The 25,941-nt window shown below is 36.5% G+C and overlaps 1 protein-coding gene across 1 annotated transcript in view; it reads left to right on the top strand.

Annotated features, from left to right (window-relative positions):
• Positions 1-562: 562 nt before the first annotated feature.
• Positions 563-25,941, top strand: part of LOC109433599 (uncharacterized) — a 192,020-nt gene continuing 166,641 nt past the window's right edge. Inside the window, exons 1-2 of the mRNA XM_062851868.1 lie at positions 563-574; positions 1,016-1,107. Of these exons, the coding sequence (XP_062707852.1) occupies positions 563-574; positions 1,016-1,107 (104 nt within the window). The remainder of the gene's footprint in view (positions 575-1,015; positions 1,108-25,941) is intronic.

The raw sequence follows: 25,941 nt of genomic DNA, 5'->3' as shown, positions 1-25,941 counted from the left end.
AATGAATCAATGAATCAATGAATCAATGAATCAATGAATCAATGAATCAATGAATCAATGAATCAATGAATCAATGAATCAATGAATCAATGAATCAAGGAATCAAGGAATCAAGGAATCAAGGAATCAAGGAATCAAGGAATCAAGGAATCAAGGAATCAAGGAATCAAGGAATCAAGGAATCAAGGAATCAAGGAATCAAGGAATCAAGGAATCAAGGAATCAAGGAATCAAGGAATCAAGGAATCAAGGAAGCAATGAAGCAATGAAGCAATGAATCAATGGATCAATGAATAACTCCGGAAGTGGTTCGCTGTAAAGCATTTCAAGTCAGCGCACCACTTCCGAAGTTAGGTTCAACGCATAGATTTGGAGAAAAACCCCGAAAATGCCGTATGGAGAATAATAATTCTTGAATCAGGCAAAACCGAGGAAATGTCTACGAAATACTGACTTCATGAAATATGTGAAAATTTCTGAAGGAAATAGTGCGACATTTAAGGCGATTTAACAAAATGTTCAAAGGGTTTTGAAGAAATTATGATATTCTCGGGGAAAAAGGATGGAAAAAATGGTAATTAGGGAGAAATATAACAGAAATGGCCTACTTCTAGGAAAAAGCCGATAAGACAAGATATCTACATGCGGGTAGGAATCCAACATCTTCTTCTATCCTCACCACATCGCTCACTAGCTTCCAAAACCCACCGGCAAAAAGTCAATTGAACAAATCCGAACATTAATAGATTGCCATTCGGTTCGCTTTCGCTGATCCACAAGAAATCCGCCCTTCCACCGTAACTCATCAATATTCCATCGTTGTGCACCATCTGGGCTGTGTCTTACAAACAATATGCCCGCCCCTATAGCTCCCACAGTAGAACAAACTTTCGTATACTAATCCTAGGAAACGCAATCCACCTCTGTCTTAATCTTCTCTCCGTTCGATTCGTCGTTTCATTGGACTTTTCTTCTAACCTGCTCGTCTTTTCCGTTTTTTTCCTCTCATTTTCAGAAATACCTGCCCGAGTTCGAAGGCGTGGGACTATGCGCCCTCAATCTGATCGACGATATGCAGGAGTACATGCGGGGATTATTCCTCATTATGTGAGTATCTTGGGCCGACCGAAGCTGAGCGATAAGAAAGAAATAAGAGAAAAATAACCGTAATTGAATTAATCATTCGCTAGATACCATGGCTGGGGAGGTTATCAGGAAATGTGGCCTACTTTGACGAAGAAGGATTAATTTAATTTCTGTGCAGTGGACTTTAATGAGATTTTGAGATTTTACTAATATTTTGTTTTATATATTTTTCTTTGAAGTGCCATTTATTAGAAAAAAAAAAAACATTAATTCATGTAAATTTATCAAAATTTTGAAAATTTGTTAGAAAATTTTAAAAATTAGGTTTCCGTATTTTTTTTTCATTCAATACCCTTTGTACAAATACTACGCGAAACGAGAAACTTTAAGTTTGGAAAGTTCATTTCTGGGGATGTTCAATTTTCATAATCAATTGAAAATTGCGAAAAAATGTCAAAATTTTAAAAATTGGCCAAAAATATTAAAAAGTACCGTTAACCTCTTTAAAAGAAATAGGTTTTGTTTACTACATTATTTGTAATTCAATTTCTTTTTCAAATAATATTATTGACAAATTTTTCTTTTTTTAATTTGTTTTTATTTTTTTATTTTTTTTTTTATTTTTTTATTTTTTTTATTGTTTTTTTATTTATCTCATTTTGCGTTTGAAATTGGTGTTCCAAATCCTTCTATTCTGCATGAGAAAAAGTTTTCTGTTATCAAGCCTGCTGTGATCGAGTCTATTCCAACGAATCGGTTCTTCCTTCAACCTTCTGTTCAATAAATTATTCAAATTTTGATTAAGGTTCGATTCACCATCATTGCCCGCAAAACTAGATTCGTAGAATCACAGCACGAAAACAAAAAAAAAATGTCCAATTCTAAATTGTCATCTAGGTTGTTGGTAGGTAAGTCATTGGAGCCACTGGAGGCGGCGCGGTTGATAGAAATGGACATCTTCTTCCGTATCGATGGCTTTCAGGGAACTCGGTTTCCAAGGCGAAACCTATATTTGAGCACGTGGTGCGGTTTTGTCGTTGCTTTTTCCATTTTGGGCCGTCTCATCCCGACTCGACTCTCATCGATTTACATTTGCATGGTGATATCCTTAGTGTACGATGATACTTTTATACATAGCTCTTTTTTTATTGAATGGGGAAGGAGATTTGGCAATCGCCGGGACAGCTTGTTTGCTGCTGCTTTTCGCTACAACATTCCGATCCGCTGCTGGCTGGCTGCTGTGGCGAAAAATTCCTGGTGAAACATTTTTATTTTCAGTTGTTGCGTGACGGAGGGCTCGGATTTCTGCTCCGGATTAGGGCCGGGATTGATTTCATCGGAAGACATTGAGAAGGCGAAAGAATAATCTAGAGATGGCCTTTTTTCGCTCTCTACCCCAACCAGTGCAGTGGCGTAGGTGGGAATTGAGTGAAGGGTAATGCTCTAACGATTTCATAGAAAATATGAAGATTTCTGAAGGGATCCCAATCATTTTGAAAGGATAGTTTTCATCCATTTTTAATTCTTGTTTTTTTTTGCCTTTTTATCTAATATTCGTGAAATCAACTTCTCAATTGGAAAGTTCATTTCCGGGAATATTTAATTTACATAGTCATTTGAAAATGGTAAAAAAGAGTATGGAATTCAAAAGTTGGGCAGAGAAAAAAAAATTAAAAGTGCTGTTCATCACTTTTGATGAGATTTGATTATTACATGGTATGCAAAGAATAAAAATAGAAAGAATGCCCTCTCTTGTCTTTTTCTGTGTAAACGTCAAACGACAAGACAAGTGGCGCTCTCCAAGCGTTTCAAGGTGGAAGCTCTATGTAACAGTAGTGTTCGTGATTTGTCATAAGATAAGGTAGTGTGCGTTTGTTTTGGTATCCGTCTACAATCAATAACGCACACTACCGCATGAAAGTTGAACTTTCATCCGCAGATAGCGCTGCGATAGTGTCCTCCCGAGCATCAGCGGAGTGGGCGGCATTCTTGATATTCTTATTCTTTGTTTTATGTCTAATTTATATAAATTTTTATTTTCAAATGATTTGTTTTATTTTTTTCGTTTATTTTTTTCTATTTTTTTTTGTTTCATTTATATTATTTGTATATTTATATCATTTATGTTTAAATTTTATTGAAACTTGCATTTGAAATTTCTTTTTTGGACCATATTGAAGAAATAAAAGTTAATTTTTGGAGTAGATACAATATTTCTGAACGTAGGTTCAACGATTCCGATGATAACAGTTCGGAAGGGAGCATCAATGGTTCTGAAGGAAATCACATCGATCCGATTCTAGTGAAAAATCGATATTATACTCAAAAATTTTTTTGCAGAAAACTTTGACACCGTTCCTAGACTATTACTGAAGGAAATCTGGACAATTTCTAAAAGTATCAACAAAAGAGTTGTTTTTTCGGTTCCTGGAAGGTCTTATTCTGATAGTAAGATTGATGATCTTGACTACTCTTGATGGGATTTTTTTTTATTATGAGCATCTTGACAGTCTAAGAATTACAGTGTATCAAACAATTGTCCGTACAGCAATTTTTTGATCAAAATAATTTTTCTTTCGAATGAGAATAACTTTTTTATACATCAATCAAATACGCTGAAATTTTGATCAATCATGAACCATATGTTAAAGCTCCATCGGTAAAATTTTGAGCGAGATCGAATAAGCTTTCTGAAAGTTATAGAACTTTTAGTTAAACTTACATGATTTTTGGACACATTTTTAAAACATTATATCTCAACATGCACTCAATGAAACTTTTTCATTTTTTTTGTGATACAGCTTATGCTAATGCTTTCATATGCAGCTTCGTTTAAGGTCTTATATTCACTACAAAAAATATGACAAATCTGTATATGTTCAGAGTGTCATTTGGAAATTTATCATATTTTGTTCAATAAAAGTGTTTTCAACGTTTTAAACTCTCTTAATGTAATATTTTTAAACAGGACCTACTGAACTACACATGAAGAGTAGGTCCTATGTATTTTTCGTACAGTTAATGCACTCTTATTGGTGGAAAACGTTTGGCAGATTATATGTGCAAAATAAGGTAAATATTTAAACATCGTCAACTACAAAAGCACATTTTTCATATTTTTTGTAGTGAATATAAAACCTCAAACGGAGCTGTATATGATATTATAGGATTAAGCTGTAATACAAAAAAAAATTAAAAAGTTTCATCAAGTACATATTGAGATATAATGGTTTAAAAATGTGTTCAAAAATCTTATAAGTTTTTCTAAAAGTTCTATAACTTTCAGAAAACTTATTCGATCTCGCTCAAACGTTTACCAATGGAGCTTTAATATATGATTCTTGGTTGGTCAAAATTTCAGCGTTTTTGATTGACGTATAAAAAAGTTATAAACATTTGAATGAAAAATTATTTTGACCAAAAAAAAAATGCTGTACGGGAAATTGTTTTATACACTGTAAATATTGATAATTTTCCTAGGTAATTTTTATGCCTTCTTCAATCTTTAAAGAGGAATCTTTACATTTCTGGATTGGATTTCTCGTATTTAAAGAGAAGCATTGCCGGGGCCCGTGGCGTAGTTGGTCACACGTTCGCTACATATGCGGATTGTCATGGGTTTGATTAACCCTCTAATACCCAAATTTTTGATTTTGATCTAAATATCATTTTTCGTCATCTAAAATCGATTTAAACATGTTTTGGAAGATGATTCTTTTTAATTCTCGATTTAGTGAATTTCAGTTTTTGATTTTTCTAATTTTTATTTTTGAACATCCCCACAGTTTTATATTTTTCCTGAAAGCCTATTTGGGGTACGGATTTTTTAAGATAAAAACATTTTGAGATTTTATGATTATCGTTAAAATATTTTTATTTTTATTTTTTTTTTATAGAAAATTTTATTTTTCGTGTAATTTTAAGGAAAATAATTTTAGAGTGTATTCGATTTCCTCAAACTATAAAAGGCAGACAATTAAACGTTCCATAATAAATACAAAATTTCCCATAAATAATTCGAAAAGTCCCAGTGAAGAAACAGGGGTGTAAGCAGTAATAAATAACAAAAGTTCCATAAACAAATAGAAAAATGCATAAATAAATCAAAAGTTTCCATAAATAATTGATTTTTGAGCAATTAAAAACGTCAAAAATGCAATGAATAAATCAACTGTTGCAATAAAAAAAGCCAATTTTCCCACCAAATAACTTCGAATTTTCCATAAATAAATCCGATTTTTCCATAAAAAATTAGTAAACTCACAATAAAAAAATATCGAAAAAGCAATAAAAAATTCAAAAAATGCAATAAAAAATGACGAAATTACCCATGAAAAACAAATTGTAGAAAAGTATGAGACAGTGAAATGCTGAATCGCACTTATATGACTGAATCGACTGAAAACTTGCGTAATTATGATTGCAATTTACCGAGCAATTGCTTGCTGTCCGAACTCGCTATCGCTCGTCGGACCTAAAAAAGGGATAACATCTATGTTTGCATTATACCGGGCAAATTCTTGAATCTGTGGTTTGCCTAGAACCGAATCGATGCAGTTGCGGTGCATCGGATATCGGAAACTTCGGCGGCCTTCTGCCGCCTCAGTTCCTCAATCCTCTATGCGGCTTCGCCGCATGGTCTAAGTAATTTTTGGCTCTAAATGCATTTAAGTTTATTGCTCGTTTTTTCACATTTATTGATAATTTATTTTTTTGTTATTGCACTTTTTGAATTATTTATTGCTTTTTCGATATTTTTTTATTGTGAATTTTCTAATTTATTATGGAAAAATCGGATTTATTTATGGAAAATTCGAAGTTTTCTGGTGGGAAAATTGGCTTTTTTTATTGCAACAGTTGATTTATTCATTGCACTTCTGACGTTTTTAATTGCTCAAAAATCAATTATTTATGGGAACTTTTGATTTATTTATGCACTTTTCTAGTTGTTTATGGAACTTTTGTTATTTATTACTGCTTACACCCCTGTTTCTTCACTGGGACTTTTGGAATTATTTATGACGAATGATCACTTTCTTATGAGTCGTTTATATTTTAGCCACTATAAAACTAGGATAGAATGATTTGGGAAAATTAAAAATGTGTTATTTGTAGCGATTTAATACAAAATAAACAATGACTTCTAGAAGGTGACAAAAATATCAATTTTTCAATGATTTTTAAAAAATGTAAAAACGTTTAAAAATACACCAAAACCATTTTGAGATATACAAAACAGTCCTAAATATCAGCCAAAAATATAAAAATTTTGATTTTCCACGAAACAAAATTTACAAAAATGCTCGAACTATACCCCGTCTAAAGGCGGGGTTGGGTATTAGAGGGTTAACAGCCCCGGAACTTGCAATTTTTCGTCAGTTGCTTTTCCCCCCGAGAGCGGCTGACACTGACCCTCTTCTGAGCCTACAGATCAAACGGACCCGGACACCTGGACAACGGCGAACTGCATCTCATAATGGACCCCCAGTCGGACTGGAAAAAGAACAACAGCCACCCATCCACATCCTCGTGCTCTTCATTCTACCATGAATTGAGTAGAACAGTGAAAGAAGCACGAAGGCAACCAGTTCGATATAGAAGAATAGAATAGAGTACATTTAGGCGCTGTACAAAGTGTAAGTGCAGCTGTCAATTGTAATCGCTCACGTAGTGTCCAAGTGGACAATAGAGCTGTAAATTAGGTTAAGTGATTAAGAATAAAAAAAGAGAAGCATGGAAATTTATCATGACTCATGTTAATTCCTGGAGGGAATAGTGATATTTTTCTAGAACATGATCTTGCAGACTTTTTAAAGGTTTCTGAGTTTCTGCCTCCAGTCGATTCCCGAAGAGCCTTCGCCTTTCCTTAAGGGAATATTCACTGAAAAAATTGTCGATGGCAAGTTCGTTGACTCTTTTTTTCCTCATCTGTAGAGTCTTTTAACCACTGCGTCCATTATTTAGGAATATTGTGGTATGACCCATATTTAATTGATTGATGCTAGTCAAATATCCTGTCACAATTGAGCTGTGATAGACAATGGTTGATGTAACACCTGATCCCAACTAGGCACAACTCGTTTCATGAAGTTTATTACCCTGTTGGGATTACTTCGCCAAATTATCAAAGGCTCTAGAAACCCTTTAAGTTGACTCTTGAATAGATCCCTGCCGATTCCCAAAGAGAAGCCTGAAAATCCCGGAAATGAATCTTGCTTTTTTTGAAGAAGTTCTTGACCATTCCTGAACGGAACCCGGATGGTTTATGAAGGGGTGTTAGAAGTTTTTGAGAAGTGGCTTGTCATTCTCGAACGAAATCTTTAAAATTGTTATTTCCAAATGGATTCTTTCAATTATTCCTAAATTTCAAAATATATAAATATTTCTGAAGGGATTTGCGATTGTTCGTTGACAAATCGGAAGAAAAAATCGAGGGCATTCTTATGTAGGTGCGACGTTTTTGAAGGGGTATCGACGATTCCGATGGGATTTCCAACAATTCTAAAACTCATAAACTACATCCAAGAAGACATCTGAAAAAGGGAAATACTGAGAAGACAAAAGAAATGTTAGGAAATTTGACATCCAAGAAAATTCATGAAAGGCACTGAACAATTGAGAGAAAATTGCTGAAGAAAATCCTAGGGGCACATAGAGAGACCGTATACGGAAATATCTAAAACCGAATTTGACAACATGTCTGATGGTATTTGATTTTCTTCGATTACAGCTGACAGTAACTTTGTAGAACATGAGGTATTCAAAATATTTGGAATACTGTGTTACTACAATCACATGTGTCAATTTCCTTATTTTTTCTTTCTCATGCCTTTTCGAATTACTGTCTATCCACATTTTTGCTTACTGTGGTCTCTCGAACATCTGTTTCTGTGCTTAGTATTGTGAGCTTGCTTGAGCTTGAGCTTGATTGACCGCCCGTGGATGCTACTCCAGTATCGCCAGACCAGCTACACTCACACAAGGACCAATGAGAATAACTATGAGGAATGTACATCAAACACACTGGAGACAGTGCACAGAAACAAAAACAAAAATAAATGACAACCGCTTCATACTGTGCGTGCGTTCGCGCAACATAAATTGCTGGTGGGCAGGCGCTATAGCCCGGTGAGCATTGTGTGCAGTGAGTACGAAGCGACAAAAGCCCTATCGAGTCTCGGCCGCGGCCCCGGCCCGGACCCATTCCCGGCCCTGTAGGTTTGAATATTCCTTAAAACGGTGCCACCCAGCGGTATGATCTCGCTAAATTCCACCAGTGAGTGGGTTTGGGTGTATGGCATCTAGGCGAATTGAATCTTCACCCTTCTTCTTCTTTTTTCTGGCCAACTAGCACCGTTCGGCGCCAGTTGTGTTTTACGTCGGCTGGGTCTAGGAGCTAAGCCTTAAATTCCGACGCCCCAGGGAGACAGCCACCACACCTGAGGACCCTACATATCGAACCCATCAACACATGGGCCGGGACCTACGGCTTTACTTCCTATCCGAGGGAAGGCGTGATCACGGATTTTATGTCTCAGAAAATCCCATCGGCGTCGACGGGAATTGAACCCCGACCGACTACACCACCGACGCCGACGAATCTTCACCCAAAGAAAAGGATGCCTTGAGATTGATTCATAAACATTGCGCGCAATTTGCCGTTCACTGTTGCCTCTGTCAAACGATGACCACCGCCGCGACGCTGGACTTCGTTGCCATGCGCACGACGACCAACAGCAAGCAAACGTGTAGGGTTGCCAGACAGTATTGCAATAAAAACATTGATTTATTTCACAAAATTTTGAATTCAAGATTGTGACACAACTATGAAAGATACAATGTTGCTCCAAAGGACAGTTTTGTAGCATATCAAAAAATGAATGTTTTGTAGAAGAACATTTCTCACATTTATCACGTTTTTCACGAGTAAACTATCAAAAAAGGTGAAAAGGGGGTACATTTTTAGGCACTTTTTACATAAAAGTCAACATTTCTGCACTTAAATGACTTTTTATCATTTACCTGTCCAAAGAGCATTAAAAGACAAAGCTTTAAGCTTTCTATCCATGCACTAAGTTTGATGATACGGTTCATAGTTTCTGAGTTAGAGGTGTTTAAAGATGGGGTAATTTAATAACACTAATTTTTGAATAACTCACTTAGCAGTGATTTCCGGACCTACCTGTAGAACATTTTTTTGCTGCAAATATGGTCTACTTTCACCTCCTTTCGGGTGTAACACGAATTACCAGTAGCCCTGTATATAAAAATGAGTTTGAAGTTCCTTTGAGGCAACAAAACTTACCTACGAATGGCTGAACCGTTCAGGATGAATCTCGCACGGTTCGGTTCGTATTCGTGGCGGCTGTGTTTATATGTACAAAAAGTTACGAAAATCAATCAGAAAAGTAAGGAAATTGATAAAGTACAGATTTGCTGGGAAGCTGGAAGAAAATGAACACGATCGAAATGAAACCAATCTAGAGTGCGGTGATATTTTGAGTTCAACAGTTGTCAAACCACCACAAGACGGCAAGACAAAGTTTGCCGGGACAGCTTGTTATTTATAAATCTATGAAAAATTTTAATTTGCATGGGAACGATTTGTGTAACCACGCCTTGTCGGGTTTTGGGCGGAGCTGTCAAGCAATTGTCCAGCTGTTAAAAAGTGTTATCACGAAATTTCTTTGGAACTGGTTTGAAGCACGCCCAGCTGCGTTTTGACTCGCGTTTTCAAGAGCATCGATATTGCCACAAAATGTTCGAGGTCGAAAGTGCAACTCGATGTTTACCACAATGTCAGCTCTTTATATTATTTGGTTGACGAGATCCGTGCGTTGTAGGGCAGCCATTGTGACGTAGTAGAATTTCTGAAAGAAGCTCAAAAAATCCGAAGAAAATTCATGAAGGAACTCCAGTAAAAATTACTGGTGACTCATAAAATAATTTCTGGGGAACTCCTGGAAGTCCCGGAGGAACTTTTATATGAATTTCCAAAGAAACATCGGGAAGATTTTCCAGACGGTCTTCTAAAAGCGATTTCAGAGCAATTCCGGTAAGAATTTCCGTAGAATTACAAGTAGGTTCGCAGAAAGGACTACTAGAACCACTTTGGGACACCTTGAAGAGGAACTTCTGGAAGAATTCTTTATGGTACTTTTGCAAGATCTCTCGGTGGAAAATCTGAGAGAATACCCGGAGAAACTTGTGCAAGAACTCCTGGGAGAATTTCTGTAATGATTCCCGGCTGAACTTTCGGGAAAAAGAAGAACTTCTGATTGAAGTTAGGTAGAATTTGTTGGAGAAATTCTGGAAAAATTCTGGTAGATTTCTCGCAGCAACGCTTCGAAGACATTTTTAAAGAACTTCTCGAGTTACTCAACAAGGAATTTCTGAAAGAATCTCTGAAAGAACTCTCGAAGAAACTTTTGAAAAAATCTCAGATAAACCTCTTGAAGAAATCGTGACAGAAATTCTTGAAAAGTTCCTGTAGAGGCTTATAAAAAGTAGCATGGAAAATCTCTCAAAGGAACTTATTAAAAAAAAAACATGAGGAACTACAGGAAGAATTCTCGAAAAAACATTTCATCACAGAACAGATGTGTATCTTCGAACAAATTTGAAGTTTAGAGGTGGAAGTCGTAAATTTTCACTTGGAGAACAAGATTGGAATGGATTTCCTTGGAGAAATAAAAAATCATCAAAGCTTGCCTCGCTCCCGCCCTATGCTCGCTGTACAAAAAAGCTTGCTTTCCACCACCAGGTTCGCTAGTGTGCAGCATTCAAACGAGCGGCTCTTTTCGTGATGGAGATTCACCCCCGTGATTTCATTGTCTACGCTTGTACCACTCTCAACTCATACCTAGAGTGGGTCATCGTTTATATGGAAAAGTGAAAAATTCAATGGTATCCCATCAGATCAAAGCTTTTTTGATCCCATTTCAGGACCCAAATATGTGTGCAAAATTTGAGCACGATCGGTTATGTCTACGTTTTGCGCATTGCGTTTGAAGTTTGTATGGGGTTTTACATGGGAAAACACACTTTTTTGCATTTCTCTCATAACAAGCTCGAATTTTTCTAAAACTATGTAACCGATAAAATGAAAACATAGCCTAGGGTGTCCTGAAAAACTTTGTCGAAGACCGCGAAGTGATCTGATGCTTATGAAAAAAGTTATAACGTTGACATTGCTTGGTGAAACAGTATGATTTTGTTGCTATTGTTATTCCTTTACATGTTAAAACATAAACACATGCGTGCGGTTCGTTTGTTATAACTATTTTCACAAGCATCGGATCGCTTTGCGGTCTTCAACAAAGTTTTTCAGAACATCCTAGGCTATCATTTTATAGTATCGGTTTAAAAGTTTCAGACAAACTTTTTCAACTTATGACAAAAATGCAAAAAAGTATGTTTTCCCATACAAAATCCCATACAAATTTCAATTGCAATGCGCAAAGTGTAGACGCAACCGATCGTGCTCAAATTTTGCACAGATACTCAGGACCCGAAACGGAACCAAAAAAGCTTTGATCTGAGAAAACGGTTCCGATGACCCACACTATCATACACCCTTGGGCACTCAATGCACGTCAACCACGAATAATTGTACCATCGTCCTCATGGTTTTGACATGTTTGGGAACTAGTCACTTTTGGATAATCTGACGGATGTACATGCAATTTACTAATTGCTCATTGCCATGAACTATTTTTTTTTCATAGTTGCGGTAGGACTTTGGCAATTGCAGTTAGATTCTGGGGCTTCCGCAGAGAGGAAGTATTTCTAAAAATCCGCCAATAAAAAAAATCTAAAACCCAAGAAATGAGCAAACAATCCAGTATCGCCCTTAACTAGAATATTGCGATTAATCCACGTTAACATTTTGATTTCTTATAATGTGATGTGAGATTGTAGGTGCACAAAGTGTAAGATAGCCAACGTATCGCTACACTTCTATTATGTTTTGATATATTACTCAGACAATTATAAAAGGAGTGTATATGCTCATTAGTACACAAAAGTAGAAAATTCGCACACCAACATTTCGACATGGGGTTGGTGCCACTTTTAGGGCTACCTTGTTGTTTCTCAGCAAGTTTGGGAGGATTACTTTCCCATTCCAGGTAAAGGTGAGTGAAAAGTAATGAAAACGTGCGTAATTTGCAGCAAACGATCTATCATCACTGAAGCATTGTTCGGCACAGATATGGAATGATATCGAGGAGTATGTGCAACCTGGGACAGGATAAGACAACTAGTCAGCCCAAAAGAGACGGGACCAATACCATTAGCAATGTGGAAAAACAAGACAGACATTGGCGGAGCCAGAATTTTCTTTTCTCTTACTCACTCTCCTAAACATGCACGAGAAAGAGAAAGATAGAAGAGGGGGCAGCTTGCCTCCCCTTTCATCCCGCTCTTTCTCGTATATGTTTAGGAGAGTGAGTAAGAAAAAACAATAAACTGGCTCCGCCAATGAAGACAGATAGCTATGAAATTAGACAGAGAAGTCCCAGCTGTCACATCCTATCCTAGTGCGCAATCGGCCGATGCACGAGATGGAACCTGGTGAGATCTTTCCAATTTACGCTTTATACTCTATTTTCTTATGTATGGATATTGGATACAGACAAACAGACGTAACACTCAAATCTTTCCCATCGTACAGTGATTTAACGATTAATTTGAAAATTTTATAGTTGGCCAAATGCTCATCCGTAGCGCTCGTAAGGACCCGATTTTGTCAGCCCCTGGCAGCATTTTGAGCTGACAAAATCGGGTACACCTTGGATTGGGGTCCGTAGTGGTATTCTAAGCCGGCTACTACACGGGCAAGCGGGATGACTTGGAAGAATCGCTAGGAAAATCCCTGGATAAACCCACGCAGCAATTGTAGGAGAAATTATTGGAGAAATCCATAGAGAAACCCCTGGATACATCGCTGTAGGAGTGTCAGCAAAAAATTTGGAGGAATCCTAGCAGGAGTTCCTGAACGAATCTCAAGAAAAGCTTCTGGAGAAATCACAGAGGGAATGCCTAGAAAAATCTCAAAGAAGCACATCTAAATGAATCGTTATAAAATCCCCGAAAGAATCCCTTTAAAAACTTCCGACGATTCTTGCAGAAACACCAGCAAAATACTTACAAGAAATCAAGCAAAAAATCTTGAAGGAATCGCTGCGAGAATTTCTAGGGGAATCCCACCTAGAATTCCTTAAGGCATAGAGAAACAGACGTCACGGTCTGCTCCTTCCCATCGATCAGCTTGTTAACCCTCTAATACCCAATCCCGCCTTTAGACGGGGTATAGTTTGAGCATTTTTGTAATTTTTGTTTCGTGGAAAATCATTTTTTTATATTTTTGGCTGATGTTTAGGACTATTCTGTATATCTCAAAATAGTTTTTGGTGTATTTCAAAGCGTTTTTACATTTTTTAAAAATCATTGAAAAATTGATGTTTTAGTCACCTTTTAGAAGTCATTGTTTATTTTGTATTGAATCACTACAATTAACATATTTTAAATTTTTCTCAAATCATTCTATCCTTGTTTAATAGTTTAAGGGAATCGAATACACTCTAAAATTATTTTCCTTAAAATTACACGGAAAATAAAATTTTCTGTGAAAAAAATTTAAAATAATAATATTTCAAAAGTAATCATAAAATCTCAAAATGTTTTCATCTCAAAAAATCCGTTCCTCAAATTGGCTTCCAGGAAAAATATAAAAGTGTGGGGATGTTCAAGAATAAAAATTAGAAAAATCAAAAACTGAAATTCACGAAATCGAGAATTGAAAAGAATCATCTTCCAAAACATGTTTAAATCGATTTTAGATGACGAAAAATGATATTTAGATCAAAATCAAAAATTTGGGTATTAGAGGGTTAACGGTTGATTCAAATATTCGATAAGTGGTTGCCACTCGCGGTGCAGGCATAGTTTTTACTTCTGTTTGACGTTTGCTCACTACCACCACCTAGTGGTGGCCCGGCCAAGTACAGTACATTTAGTATTGGGCGATAACAGCAATTTTTGATGCAATCCAAGCAGGAAATCTACAACACAAATCTCATAATAAATATCTGGAGCAATCCTTGCAAGTAAACCTGGAGAAATTACAGAGATGCCGGAAAGAAGAAGTAAAATGGTTGACTTGTAATCACAACAACAGGCAACGTTTATTGTTTGTTCGAAACCAGCGAGGTTGCGGCCATACTAGCTGTTATAACGGTGGCCAAGGGTAACTTTCGGGAGCAATACACTTAACTTGACCGGACAAAAGTATGGCGTGTTTCGAACTGCGTATTTATTTCAACACATTTTTATACGAACAAAACATCTTTTCTCTTGTTGGGGAAGTGGTGACAGCTGTCGCAAGTTTAAGCAAGGTAGTTAAATTAAAGGTTTACATGGTCAAAGTAATTCATCAAAGGTATGACACTAGCCACATCAAGCGCACGTGCAATCAGCAAAACCATTCTGAGGGTGGCGAGTTTGATTCCCAGTAAGCCCAGAATTCGTTTCATAATCAACATTTACTTAACTACCTTGTGTATAAAATATCTTCACACACGATATACACATGCCAAATAAACATTGGCTGTGGGGGATCTCGGTTAAAAAATTTAAAAGTTCTCATAAAATACTGCTGAGGAGCACGCTGTGTCCCAGTTGGAACGTTACGCCAACAAGAGAGAGAACTGGAATCTTTTAGCAATTTAAAATAATGTTGGTTTAAAACATTGGCTAGGGTTGGGTGCTTAAATAGAATAAATGTGTTAGTTTGCAAAAAAAAGTTTGGCCATATTCAAAAGTTACACGAGTTTTGTTCATTGCGCAATTTTTCTATGACGCCTAAGGACATCAACTGCATTAATATAGTCCACTTTACGAGCCGATTTTATGAATGAATTTTGACAGGAGGTAGTGTACAATAACCCGTGAAAACCAATATCATCATCAACATTGTTGTCACTTCGTAAAATGGCTCATTGAGTATAAAATTGAAATTCTGAATGAAAAACACATTAATGTTTCTACTTCAAAAAAGGCTGAAAAAATCGGGGGCTGACAAAATCGGGGCCCACCTAGTTCATGGTTGGCCAAACTCCATCTTTTTAGCATTGGACGACTATGCTTTCGACTATATATTTGTAATCGAAAAGAGTTCGAAGTGTTAGGCCTGTTTGTCTTTTGACTATTCCCTCTTTGTATCGTCCTATCATCTATTGGAAGCTGGTCAAGGTCTGGATGGTTTCATAGTTGATGATAAAACTTAAATAAATTAAAATTATTTGTTAGGACTTGCATAGGTATGTCAAGATAAGTAGGTCTACACTATTGTGGTTGTGACACGAATACACCCTGGTGTCAAGTGTCGAAAATATATATAAAAAAAAAAACTATTGTGGATATATTCATCTTTGCAACGCCATCCACGATTTGTACAAGTGTTCATGCTATGCAATGCTAAAAACAAAAAAATCTAATCATGAACCCCTCAAATACACCTTTTTCCACTACGCCTGTGTCCATTGCCGTCCTTCCGGAACATCTTCGCGCTGTGCGTCGCAAATTGTCTTGAGGATTTGAAAAATTTATGATAAATTCGCCTCGGGCGCGTTTGTACGCGCATATTGTTTCAAGTTTCAACCAAAAGTTCAACCGACGAAGGAAAGATAGAATGGCTTTCTATGGCGGGAAGCTTCGCAGCTGGCGTCAGTCGTATAAGTTGGCAAGCTTCTTGTGAAACAATACTACCATCACTGCTGGAACTGACTGGAACGGGATGGGATTAATAATTCAGTTTCCAGTGGAGGATGTTTCCAGACGTTTTGAATTTCGGGACGTGATTTCAAATTCCCGGAAAGGTCGAATTACTTTCCGAACTGTGAAGTATGGTTTTGCGATGTGAAAATGGGCTCTTAAAAGTCATTCTCCTATGACTTAGTTTAACTTTTGATATTTTACCTTGAATTATTCATGTTTTCAATAAATTTCTTGAAAATTCATGTATTTTTTTAAATTTTCATGCCTAGAAATTAAGAACTTAAAAGTTTCAAGTTCAGTTGTAAAGCTCATTTCTAGGGATGCTCGATTCGCATAGCTTTCGTGCAAGGTCAATACCGAAGTAGTGTACAAGGTCAGCCTGATTTCCAAATGCGTAATTCATTCCCACTCATTTGTAGTGATCGCAGGGATTGAAATGTCAAAAAAAATCAAGATTTATATTGTTGGGTAGAATACAGCCTTATTGTAGCAATCGCTCACGTTGAAGCAGATTTTATCTCTCGGAAGGGCAATAAATTCTCCGTAATTTATGAAATTATGTGTTTCACAGCGCGCCACTTTGTTCTAATGAACTTGACAACCAAAAGCGTGTGCTCTTCATTTCGTTATCCAGTCCAGTCGAAGGAATCCAATGTAGTCACTGACTGTCTCTGACACTCTCGTAAAATATTTAGTGGAATAATCGTCATTTTTTGTGGTTCCCATCACCATCACAAATCGTCATTAAAGCGGAAACCGAACCCCAGTCAGTGGCCATGATCTTGACGGCTGCTGCTAGCTGGGTACTGACCGGTCGCTTGCCCGCCCTGCCCAGTCGGTACCAAAGCTAATGGTAATAAATTGTGCCTCGGTCATAATTCACCGATTAGGAACGCGTAACAACCACTCCTCCGTGAACGAAAAGAGAGCGAAAGAGAAGGGGAGAGATGCGGTTTGTTGAGTCCGTCGCACGCGTGCAAAGTATCAAATGTCACCGACAGAGGGATACCGGTTGGATACCGGGATTCAAAAAAAAACGAACGTTTTAGAAAAAAGAGAGGTTAGATTACCGCCGAGGTTTCTTTAGAGGGGTGGGAATGCACGTGTATCTCTCTGGAAATCGTATTTATGAACTGTAACAACATTTCTCTGGAACAGATTTATTTTGTCATTTGAAGAACTGAATGAGATTCTTATGTACGTCTCCATTGCTTTTATCAAATGTAATCCCATCTTGTGTAATGGAGAACAATCTCAGCTATTTCCGTGCAAATAGTTCTGATGTCAGGTTCATGGATGTACGTACGAACGTGCACGTGGCGCAAACAAACAGTTTATATTTGCTCATCTCATTCCATGTGATGAGAAGTAGTAATTCTCATCATCATAAACATGTCCCACCACCACCATCCATTGCATTGCATTGCGTTACGTTGACTTGCCTTGCACTGATGGGTGGCATGGTGGCATCGAATGACATGCATAAAGTTCACTAGCACGAAACGCATTTGCGGAATAGGACTTTCCTTCTCCGAGGAATGAATCTGAGAATCGTTTGAATATTTTGTGAAGATACTATGCCATTGTCGTGACAATTGCTATCTACGTTTACTTAATCATTTTTCGAGAATATCTTTTCCCAGCATTATCTAGAGCATATGCTGGAAAATACCTATTTTTTTTCATAGAAACCCTTTCAGTAATTCTATAGAAAAAAAATAAGTTGCCCCTGGAAGAAAAACCGCTTGAGAAATTCTTGAAAAAATTGGGAGAGTTCGCTGGAGAAATTCCTAGAGGAATCCATTCAAAAAATGTATGGTGTAATCCCAGAAATAATGCTGGCGGAATCTCTGAAGATATCCCAGAGAAATCCCAGGAGGGATTCCTGGAGATAATCTCATGAGGTATACCTAAAGAAACCGAGGGAAATTCTTGCAAAGCTCTAAGAAGAATGCCAGGAGAAATTCCGGAAAGATCATTTTGAGCAACTCTCGGAGAAACTCACGGAGAAATCCTCAAAAAATCATGGGGTAATTTCTGGAGGAGGCCTTGGATGAACTTCTGGAGGTAACTCTGTAGAATTTTCTGGGAATATCTCTGTAAAACTCGCGCATGGAAAAACTCTTGGAGAAGCTCCTGTAGAAACCGCGGGAGAAATTCCTGGAGAAATCCGGTCAGGGAGTTCTCAACAAAATTCCTCCAGGGACTACTCAATTTTTCTTTCGGTAATATCCTTAGTAAATAATTCTTTCAGCGATTCCTCCAGGATGCAATGGCTATGGCTATCTGCATTATTTTTTTTCCGAACAATTTCCTCGATTTCGGAGAGAATTTTCAGAATTTTATGCAATGATTGTCAAGACATTTTTTTAATTTCTTCAAGGATATCATCGGTGAGTTGAGCTGCAGATTATCAAGAAATTTCTCCAGGTTTGTTCATTGTTATCTACAGTTTCGTCTTCAAGAATTTCTCTAGGAATTTCTCCACGAATTTCCTCAAGCGACCGTTCGGGGAGCGTTCCAAAAATTCCTTCGGGAGTTATTCCAAGTATTCCTTCTGGCATATCTTTGAGGTATTTTTTAAGCAATTTGTCCAGGAAAAATGCTCATCTCAACAGTTTGTTTTCAAAAACTATTGTAGCGTTTTGTGAAAATGTTTCCAATAATTTCTCAAGGAATTCCAAAGAATCATTTTTTTCGGGAAGGTTAGCTCCAAAAAATCTTCCAGGAAGTTTTATAGAGTTACCCTAAAAGGTTAAAAAAAAACTAATTCGATTTTTTGCAAAAACTCTATCACATATTTTTCTTGAAATTCCTCCAGAAATATTTCCAGAAATTCCTGTATTATTAGTTATTCCAAGTACTTTTTGCTCAGAGGAATTTTTTATAGTGATTATTCTAAAAATTCATCTGGGGATTTATCTTTAAAATTCTCCAGAGACATAGTCACCGATTATTTTCTCCATCCATTCAATGATTTCTCCAAAATATCATGAAACTTGTAAACTCCCAAAAACTTCTTCGTTAATTCTACCTTGAAGTTCTCCTGAATTTTTTTCAGGGTTTATTCCACGTATTGCATCGGAGATATCTACAGGATTTCATTCAGAGGCTTCTTCAGGAAATCTTAATTCTTTTTTCTGAGTTAATTAAGATTTCTAGAATTTCTCCAGGGACTACAAAGAGAATTTGTAGTTTTTCCACAGATACTTCAAAAAGACTTTACCAACTAAGTTTACCCAGAAGATTCTGATACAAAACTGCAAACAATTTACAAAACCTTACCCAAATTTTCCAAACAAATCAAATGGATTCCATTCCTCTGTTTTTGTTTTCTACGAATTCTTCTATTCAAGATTATTTAAAGCAGATTTGTTAGAGATGCTTTAAGAATTTCTTTAGTAATTTGAAGAATATTCTAAAAAAAATCATCGTATATTTTCATGGCTACAGTTATTTCCTAAAGAATTCCCCCGTGGGAGAAGAATTCGTTCAGGAATTTCTCCAAGGAACTTTCCAGCGAGTCTCCCAGAAATTCCTTCAAAAACTCATTCTGTTAGGTGTTCCTGAATTTCTCCATAAATTGGCCCGGGACGGATTGATTCAGAATTGTCCTGGGATATCCTGACTTTCCATGAATTTCTCCTAGAATGTCTCAATGCATTCTGCATTTGTTTTAATATATTACTCTCGTCGTGCATTGGGGTCATTATGATCCCTTAACGTGCACTACGTCAGCGAGGTGAGCACAAGCTAATGCACGAAAAAGGTTAAGAAAGTTGTCCTAATATTTTCCTGGTTGAGTTTCTGGAAAAATTCCAGGAGAAATTTCTGAAAGAATGCCAGGATGGATTTCTGAAAGAGTGCATGAAAATGCCTAGATGTAACATTGGAATAGTTTTTTTAATATTCTGCCAATATTTTTCAATGTTATTTCTGATGAAATTTTTGAACGAATTCCTGGAAACTCTGAAGAAATTATGGAGAAATTCTTGAAGAAATTGTTGGAGAAACATTAGAATTTGTTTTCGAAAATCTTGAAGGAATCACTGAAGTAACTCCTAAAAAAAAAAACACCAGAAGTAATTCTTGAAAAACAAAATTACTGTAGATGCATCTGCAACTGGAATGAATGAATTCCTCGTAAACCTTTTGCAGAAATAGCTTGGGCACTGTAGGAACTCCTGAAACAATCGCTGTGGGAGTTCCTAGAGAAATGCTTTGATATGTTTCCAAAAAATGTCCTAAAAAAAAAAAAAAACAACTGAACTCCCGTTGAAGCGTCCAGCAAGAATTTAACAAGAAATGACGGCATACATTCTTGAAGATTCTGGGGAGAAATTGATGAAAGAAACACTAGAGAAATCGATTTTAATTCCGGACAAACCTGGACATAAGCCAAAAGAATTCCCGGAGAAATTTCCAAAAAAAAATTTGGCTGAATTTTAGTAAAAAATCTTAAAAAAAATCACTGAAAAAAACCCAAGAAGCTATGATTTTTTTTGTTAATTTTATGGTTACATTTAATCGTAGAAGTTTGAAACTCTACCTATCTTTTTTAATTATATTATTTTATTTACTTTTTTATCTTTGTTTTCTACTTTTCCTCAGAAAATATCTCTTCTTTCGTTTTTTTTTTTCAGTAAATTGTAGAACAAATAATAGAGAAACTGTTGGACAAACACCTGAAATGATTCCTGAAGAAACCACTGTAGAAACGTCCGGAGAATCCCTGGGTACTTGATTGAAGAAATTCCTCATCACTAAAAGAATCCTTGGAATTGTATCTATAGGAATTTCTGGAAGACTCGCTGAGCAGTTCTTTGGAAAAATTCCTGGGGAAATCCTTATTGGGGAATTCTTGAGGAAATACCAAATTATGCATAGGACATCCTGGTGAACTTTTTGAAGAAAAACTTGCTGAAATGTCTCATCTTAATTCCCGGACTTGGAGAAACTCTCAAATAAAAATGTTCACAAAATCCTTTTTATAAAAATGTGGATAATCATTATTTTGTGAAGAAAACTAATGGATTTTTCGAAGATATCTCTGAAGAATTCGTGGAATAATCCCTGGAAGAATTCCAGGGTGGAATTCTTGAAGCAGTCTTCTGGCGTTGAAGAAATATCTGAAATAATTTCTGGATATACCTTCACTTGGAACTAATTTGAATACTGGAATTTCTGAAAATATCAAGGCAGGAAATTAGTGACAATTTTAAGATGAGATTTTGATTTTTCAGGGGTAACCATAGCTGAATGAATTTCTTTAGTTATTCTTGAAGAATTCGTGATAGAATATAGAAAAAAAAAACAAAATCTTTTTGTAATCCCTGGAGAAATTTCCGGAAAGTTTTCCACAAAGCGCTGCCAAAATTGTTTTAAAAATGCTGTAGGTGATAATTTTTCTTGGAAAAATCACTGAAAGGATTCCTAAAGATAACGCAGAATGTGTCGAAGGAATTTTCTGAAGGTGGACTGATTGCTTGGAGAAATTCGTTCAGAAAACCCAAGAGAAATTCCTCTTAAATTTCTTGAATATCTCCTGCAGAAATCGCTGGGAGCATTCCTGTATTTATTTGACAAAAACACCTGAAATATAGAATTTTTTGACGAATCCTTGAAGGAATTTTTAGACGTTTGGAAGTTTTTCAAAGTTTTTCGAAAATTTCATTCAGAATCTTCTGAATTAGCTAGGGAGACATTTTTTTTGAGAAAATAATCCAGAAAGAATTGCGAATTATAGGGGATAGACAAAATGATCGGGACAGGAAAAAATTTCACTTTTTTAAAAATGGTCAGCTAGCTGTGATTCTCAAAATACTACTGTAGGTTGTTCAACTGGTTGTCTATTATCAGTTATCTAAATTTGGGAAAGATCCTTAAAAATGAGGATTTTTCCGATAACCAACTGAACTGTTATATTTCTGGATTCCGTAAACCGAATGCAATGAAATTTTGAGCGTTTATGACTTATATAATGAGCTTTTAAAAATTGACTTAACTTCAAATTTTATAAGAAAAATGTTTTAGCGATTTAATTTATTATATGAATATTTAATAAATTGATCTTTTTTAGCATGCATCTCAAAACTTGTTTCAATTTATTGCCATATATTTAAATTTGATAAATGAGGGTCCCAGATGCAAAGAGGTGTCGTGTAAGTGACCATTTTGTCGATTTTGAGCTGAGCATATCCAACAAAATTTCAGATTTCAATCTTTCAGGAACTTTTTTAAGATTATTTTTACGATGATTCGAAAACTTACAATAAATCTGAGGCCGAGATAAACCAGCCCTGGGCTGAAAATCTCGTTAATAAAGATAATAATAATAATAATAAATCTGAGAAAAGTGGCTTCATTTTAAAACTTCATACATTTTGTACGGAATGGAAAATTAGTGAAAAACTTAAAACCTCATTTACGTGAAGATGGGGATTTGTTACTTACACCTCTTTGTTTCTAACCCCTTACATTGTTGTTATCGGAAAGTAAACCATATTGGGTGCTGCTGGAACTTAATACAAAACTGTGGAAAAAGTACTTCCCAGAACAATAAGCATGATTTTAGAAATAATTTTCCATCAAATTTGTCAGGGATCGATGGTGTATTACTGAAATATATTTGCAAAACGTTTGTAAGAGTTGCACAGGGTATTTTTTAGTGATAAAGAAGATTTCTGCAGAGTGTACCTAATGAATTCATTCGGAATAATCTTTGAAAATTGTTTCAGGAATTCGTCTGGGAATTTCCGAGATTGTTCTTTTCTCGGTTTTCTCGGTGCATCTTCAAGATTTTTTCTAAGGACTCCTTCAAGAATACCTCTCTCTAGGGATGTCTCAAGGTCTGCTCTAGAGAATCTTTGAGAGATAATTTAAGGTATTCTCCGGGATTTTTTCAAAAATTTGGTTTTTATATTAAAAAAAAATCATAATATTTTTGCGCTCTATGGTAGCTGAATTCTGAACACGACAGTATTTAATTTAATTTATGTCATCTTGTAATCTCATAATTTATTTGCATCCGCAAAAATAAAATTCACTTTTTGACGGTTTATTTTCTCAAAGACTTCCCAAATGTTTTCCAGATGACCTTAAATGAACACTTTGCACTATCATTGCAAACTGGCCGCATAACGTTCTGTTGATTTTGCATAATTGATGAAAGTTTTCAATCCCCATTTTGTAAGAGGACTATTGTGTATTGGGTGCACGAAAATGGATTTGTAAATACATATTCCGAAAACATATTTTAACACCTTACAGAAGGCTCGAATTCTGTCACGGTCGCCATGTAGTGAACTAGACTCGGTCATCATTTGTTCAGAATAGCCGGACCATTTGGGTGGTTGGTAAAAACTTACTTTATTCCTGTTGGCACGCTTAAGCTCTGCGCAATTCCAGAGCATACATGAAAATATTGATTCCACATGATTCCTACAGGAAGGTAGAAATGATGCCCACATATTGCATTTCGAATAACATGTCCAGTGTAACCGAATTTATCACACATAAAATAATTGTGAACGTTTCTGAAAAGAAAAGTGAAATAAACTTTCTAATATAGTGCCATGGAAGAACGATCAACGATCACGATCAAATCTGACTATACATGTCAATGGTTGTTCCTCCGTGATTGATCTTAGCTGGTACCAATTGCACTGAGATCCAAATAAATAAGGGCTGGGACACTCCACTTACTCTCAAAGTGCAATTTTAGCAGCTCATGCATTTTGGATCAATAACGGCGCCGGCCACGTCCTTATAGTCAGTTGGGAAGGGAAAAGGATGTTTCTAATATAGTGCCATGGAAGAACTTGAAGAATGTCATCGCGAAGTCTTGTGCGAATTTTGTCATAAGTTTGTTTGGAAATTTCTCTCGGAGTTTTGTCGAAAGTTTCTCATGATGTGCATTTGGAAATTCTTCCAAAAGTTCTATCGGGAATCACTCGAGAAGTATCTTTAGGAATACTTCCAGAAGCTTCTCCAGCAATTTCAACTCGAGGCCCACAGGAAATCTTGGATTTTTTTTTATTTGCACTGGTTATAGGAAACCTAAGAATTTGAATATTAAAATGAGATCTTTGATGTCACGGGAACGATCTATTATCCAAGGGATGAATGGGATGCTCACACAGCACTCCAGTCATGCACCGGCAGAAGGAATCTGTTTGTATTTGAAGAGACGAGAGACGGTACGAGACCTGACAGGTGAGATTGGTGCTGGAAGACAAACAAAAGCAAAGCCAAATCCGGTTGTCTTCTCGGTTGGTATGCATCTGACATCGTATGTACCTAGTGCTAGTACATACGTCTTTCGAAGCTTCGTCACTCCTATGAACCGGAGAACGCGGAAATAGAGATGCAGGTTTGCAGATTGTGAATTGGATTTCCGCTAGCAAACTGGTAATTGATACTGACTATTCTCGGTTTAATCTTTTGGTTCAAATGTTCCTTTCTAATGTTTAAAATGGTTATTTTTACCCAGAAGTTTTCAGAAGTTCGTAATTGTTCCGCACTTTATCAGTTTTATAACTTTCATTGTGATAAAGTAGAAAAGCACCCTTGGATGAACGAAATCTAAAAATCCACTTTTCCCATAAGTAGTGAACATAATGAACAGAAATAAACAGAAAAAAGACAGACAATTGGTTCATCCAAGAGCGCTCCCCTATAGACGAGAGCACCGATGAACTGAATTCATCGCGGTCCTAGAATTTTGACTCTAGAGCAGGGCCGCTTTCAATCAGAAGTGGACGGTTTTCAATTAGAATTGAACAATTCTGATTGGGAATGGCCCCGCTTTAGTGTCAAAATTCTCGGTCCGCGATGAATTCAGTTGACCGGTGCACTCGTCTATAGTAGAGAAAAAGGGGTTCATCTGAATGCAGACACTGTAGGATATTCGGATATCACACTTATTCTTTAATAATGCCCAAACTTCCTGAATAATACTTTCACTATATTTTCCACCACTTTACTCTCGAGCTCTACTTCACACGTCTACACTCTGTCGGTCGCTGACCATCCAATCCTCTCTCTTCCCAACTGTGCCTACTTCGATGCTGTCTCTTAATGCTATAGGGTAGACCCTACAGACACTAGTGACAGTGACATATGTCATTATTCTTTGACGTTTGTGAGTTGACGTACTTACAAAAGTCAAACTATTGTTTCCAAGACCACGTACACAGTAAAAATATAATGTTCTCCTTCTGTAACAACAACAGGCATCCGTCGTACGTTTCATAGAAAAGCAAACGAATGTTCTCATGAATGCACAAACAAATCAACATAAATTAGTGAGTGCAACCTGATCATTGGTTGGAATTTCGCACAGATTGCATGCTATACAATCGTACACAAGGACGATGGTGATGATGCAGCAATTTATGGACCAACTTGTGATGCCAATCCTGAGGATATGCTCCGCAAAAATAACGAATCATCGATGGAAGCCGAGATAATTGGTATTCATCAGATTATCTGTCATGAAAAAAGTTTACGAGTTTATGATGGGCTGTCCGTAAATCACGTGGAATCATTTACTACCACGTTTTTAGTCTACTTCAATCGGTTTTGGGAAAAATAAGCCATATTTTTGAGTTTTAAACTCAAGTTTCTTAGTAATTTTCGAAAAATAACTATTGCAAATAATTTTATACTGATAAATTATTCTGATTTTTGTACGAATGCCACTCATTTAAGAAATAAATTAAAGTGAATGTACTCATCAATGAAAAGATTTTGCAAGCAAAATCTCTTTCTGAATGATAAGTTCATCCTTATTCATTTTAGGTGAACCACCATGCCATGCCAGTGGAATGAGTTTATGATCCATGGACTTATGGACTTATCCACCGATGAACCGAATTCATCGCGGTCCGAAAATTTTGACACTAGAGCGGGGCCGTTCCAATCAGAATTTAACGATTCTGATTGGAATGGCCCCGCTCTAGTGTCAAAATTCTCGGACCGCAATGAATTCGGTTCATCGGTGGATAAGTCCATAGGCGAGGGCACCGATGAACTGAATTCATCGCGGTCCGAGAATTTTGACACTAGAGCGGATCC

The sequence above is a fragment of the Aedes albopictus genome, chromosome 1 (genome assembly GCF_035046485.1).
Source record: "Aedes albopictus strain Foshan chromosome 1, AalbF5, whole genome shotgun sequence".
NCBI classification, from domain to species: domain Eukaryota; kingdom Metazoa; phylum Arthropoda; class Insecta; order Diptera; family Culicidae; genus Aedes; species Aedes albopictus.
This window is presented reverse-complemented; position numbering and strand designations above follow the sequence as displayed.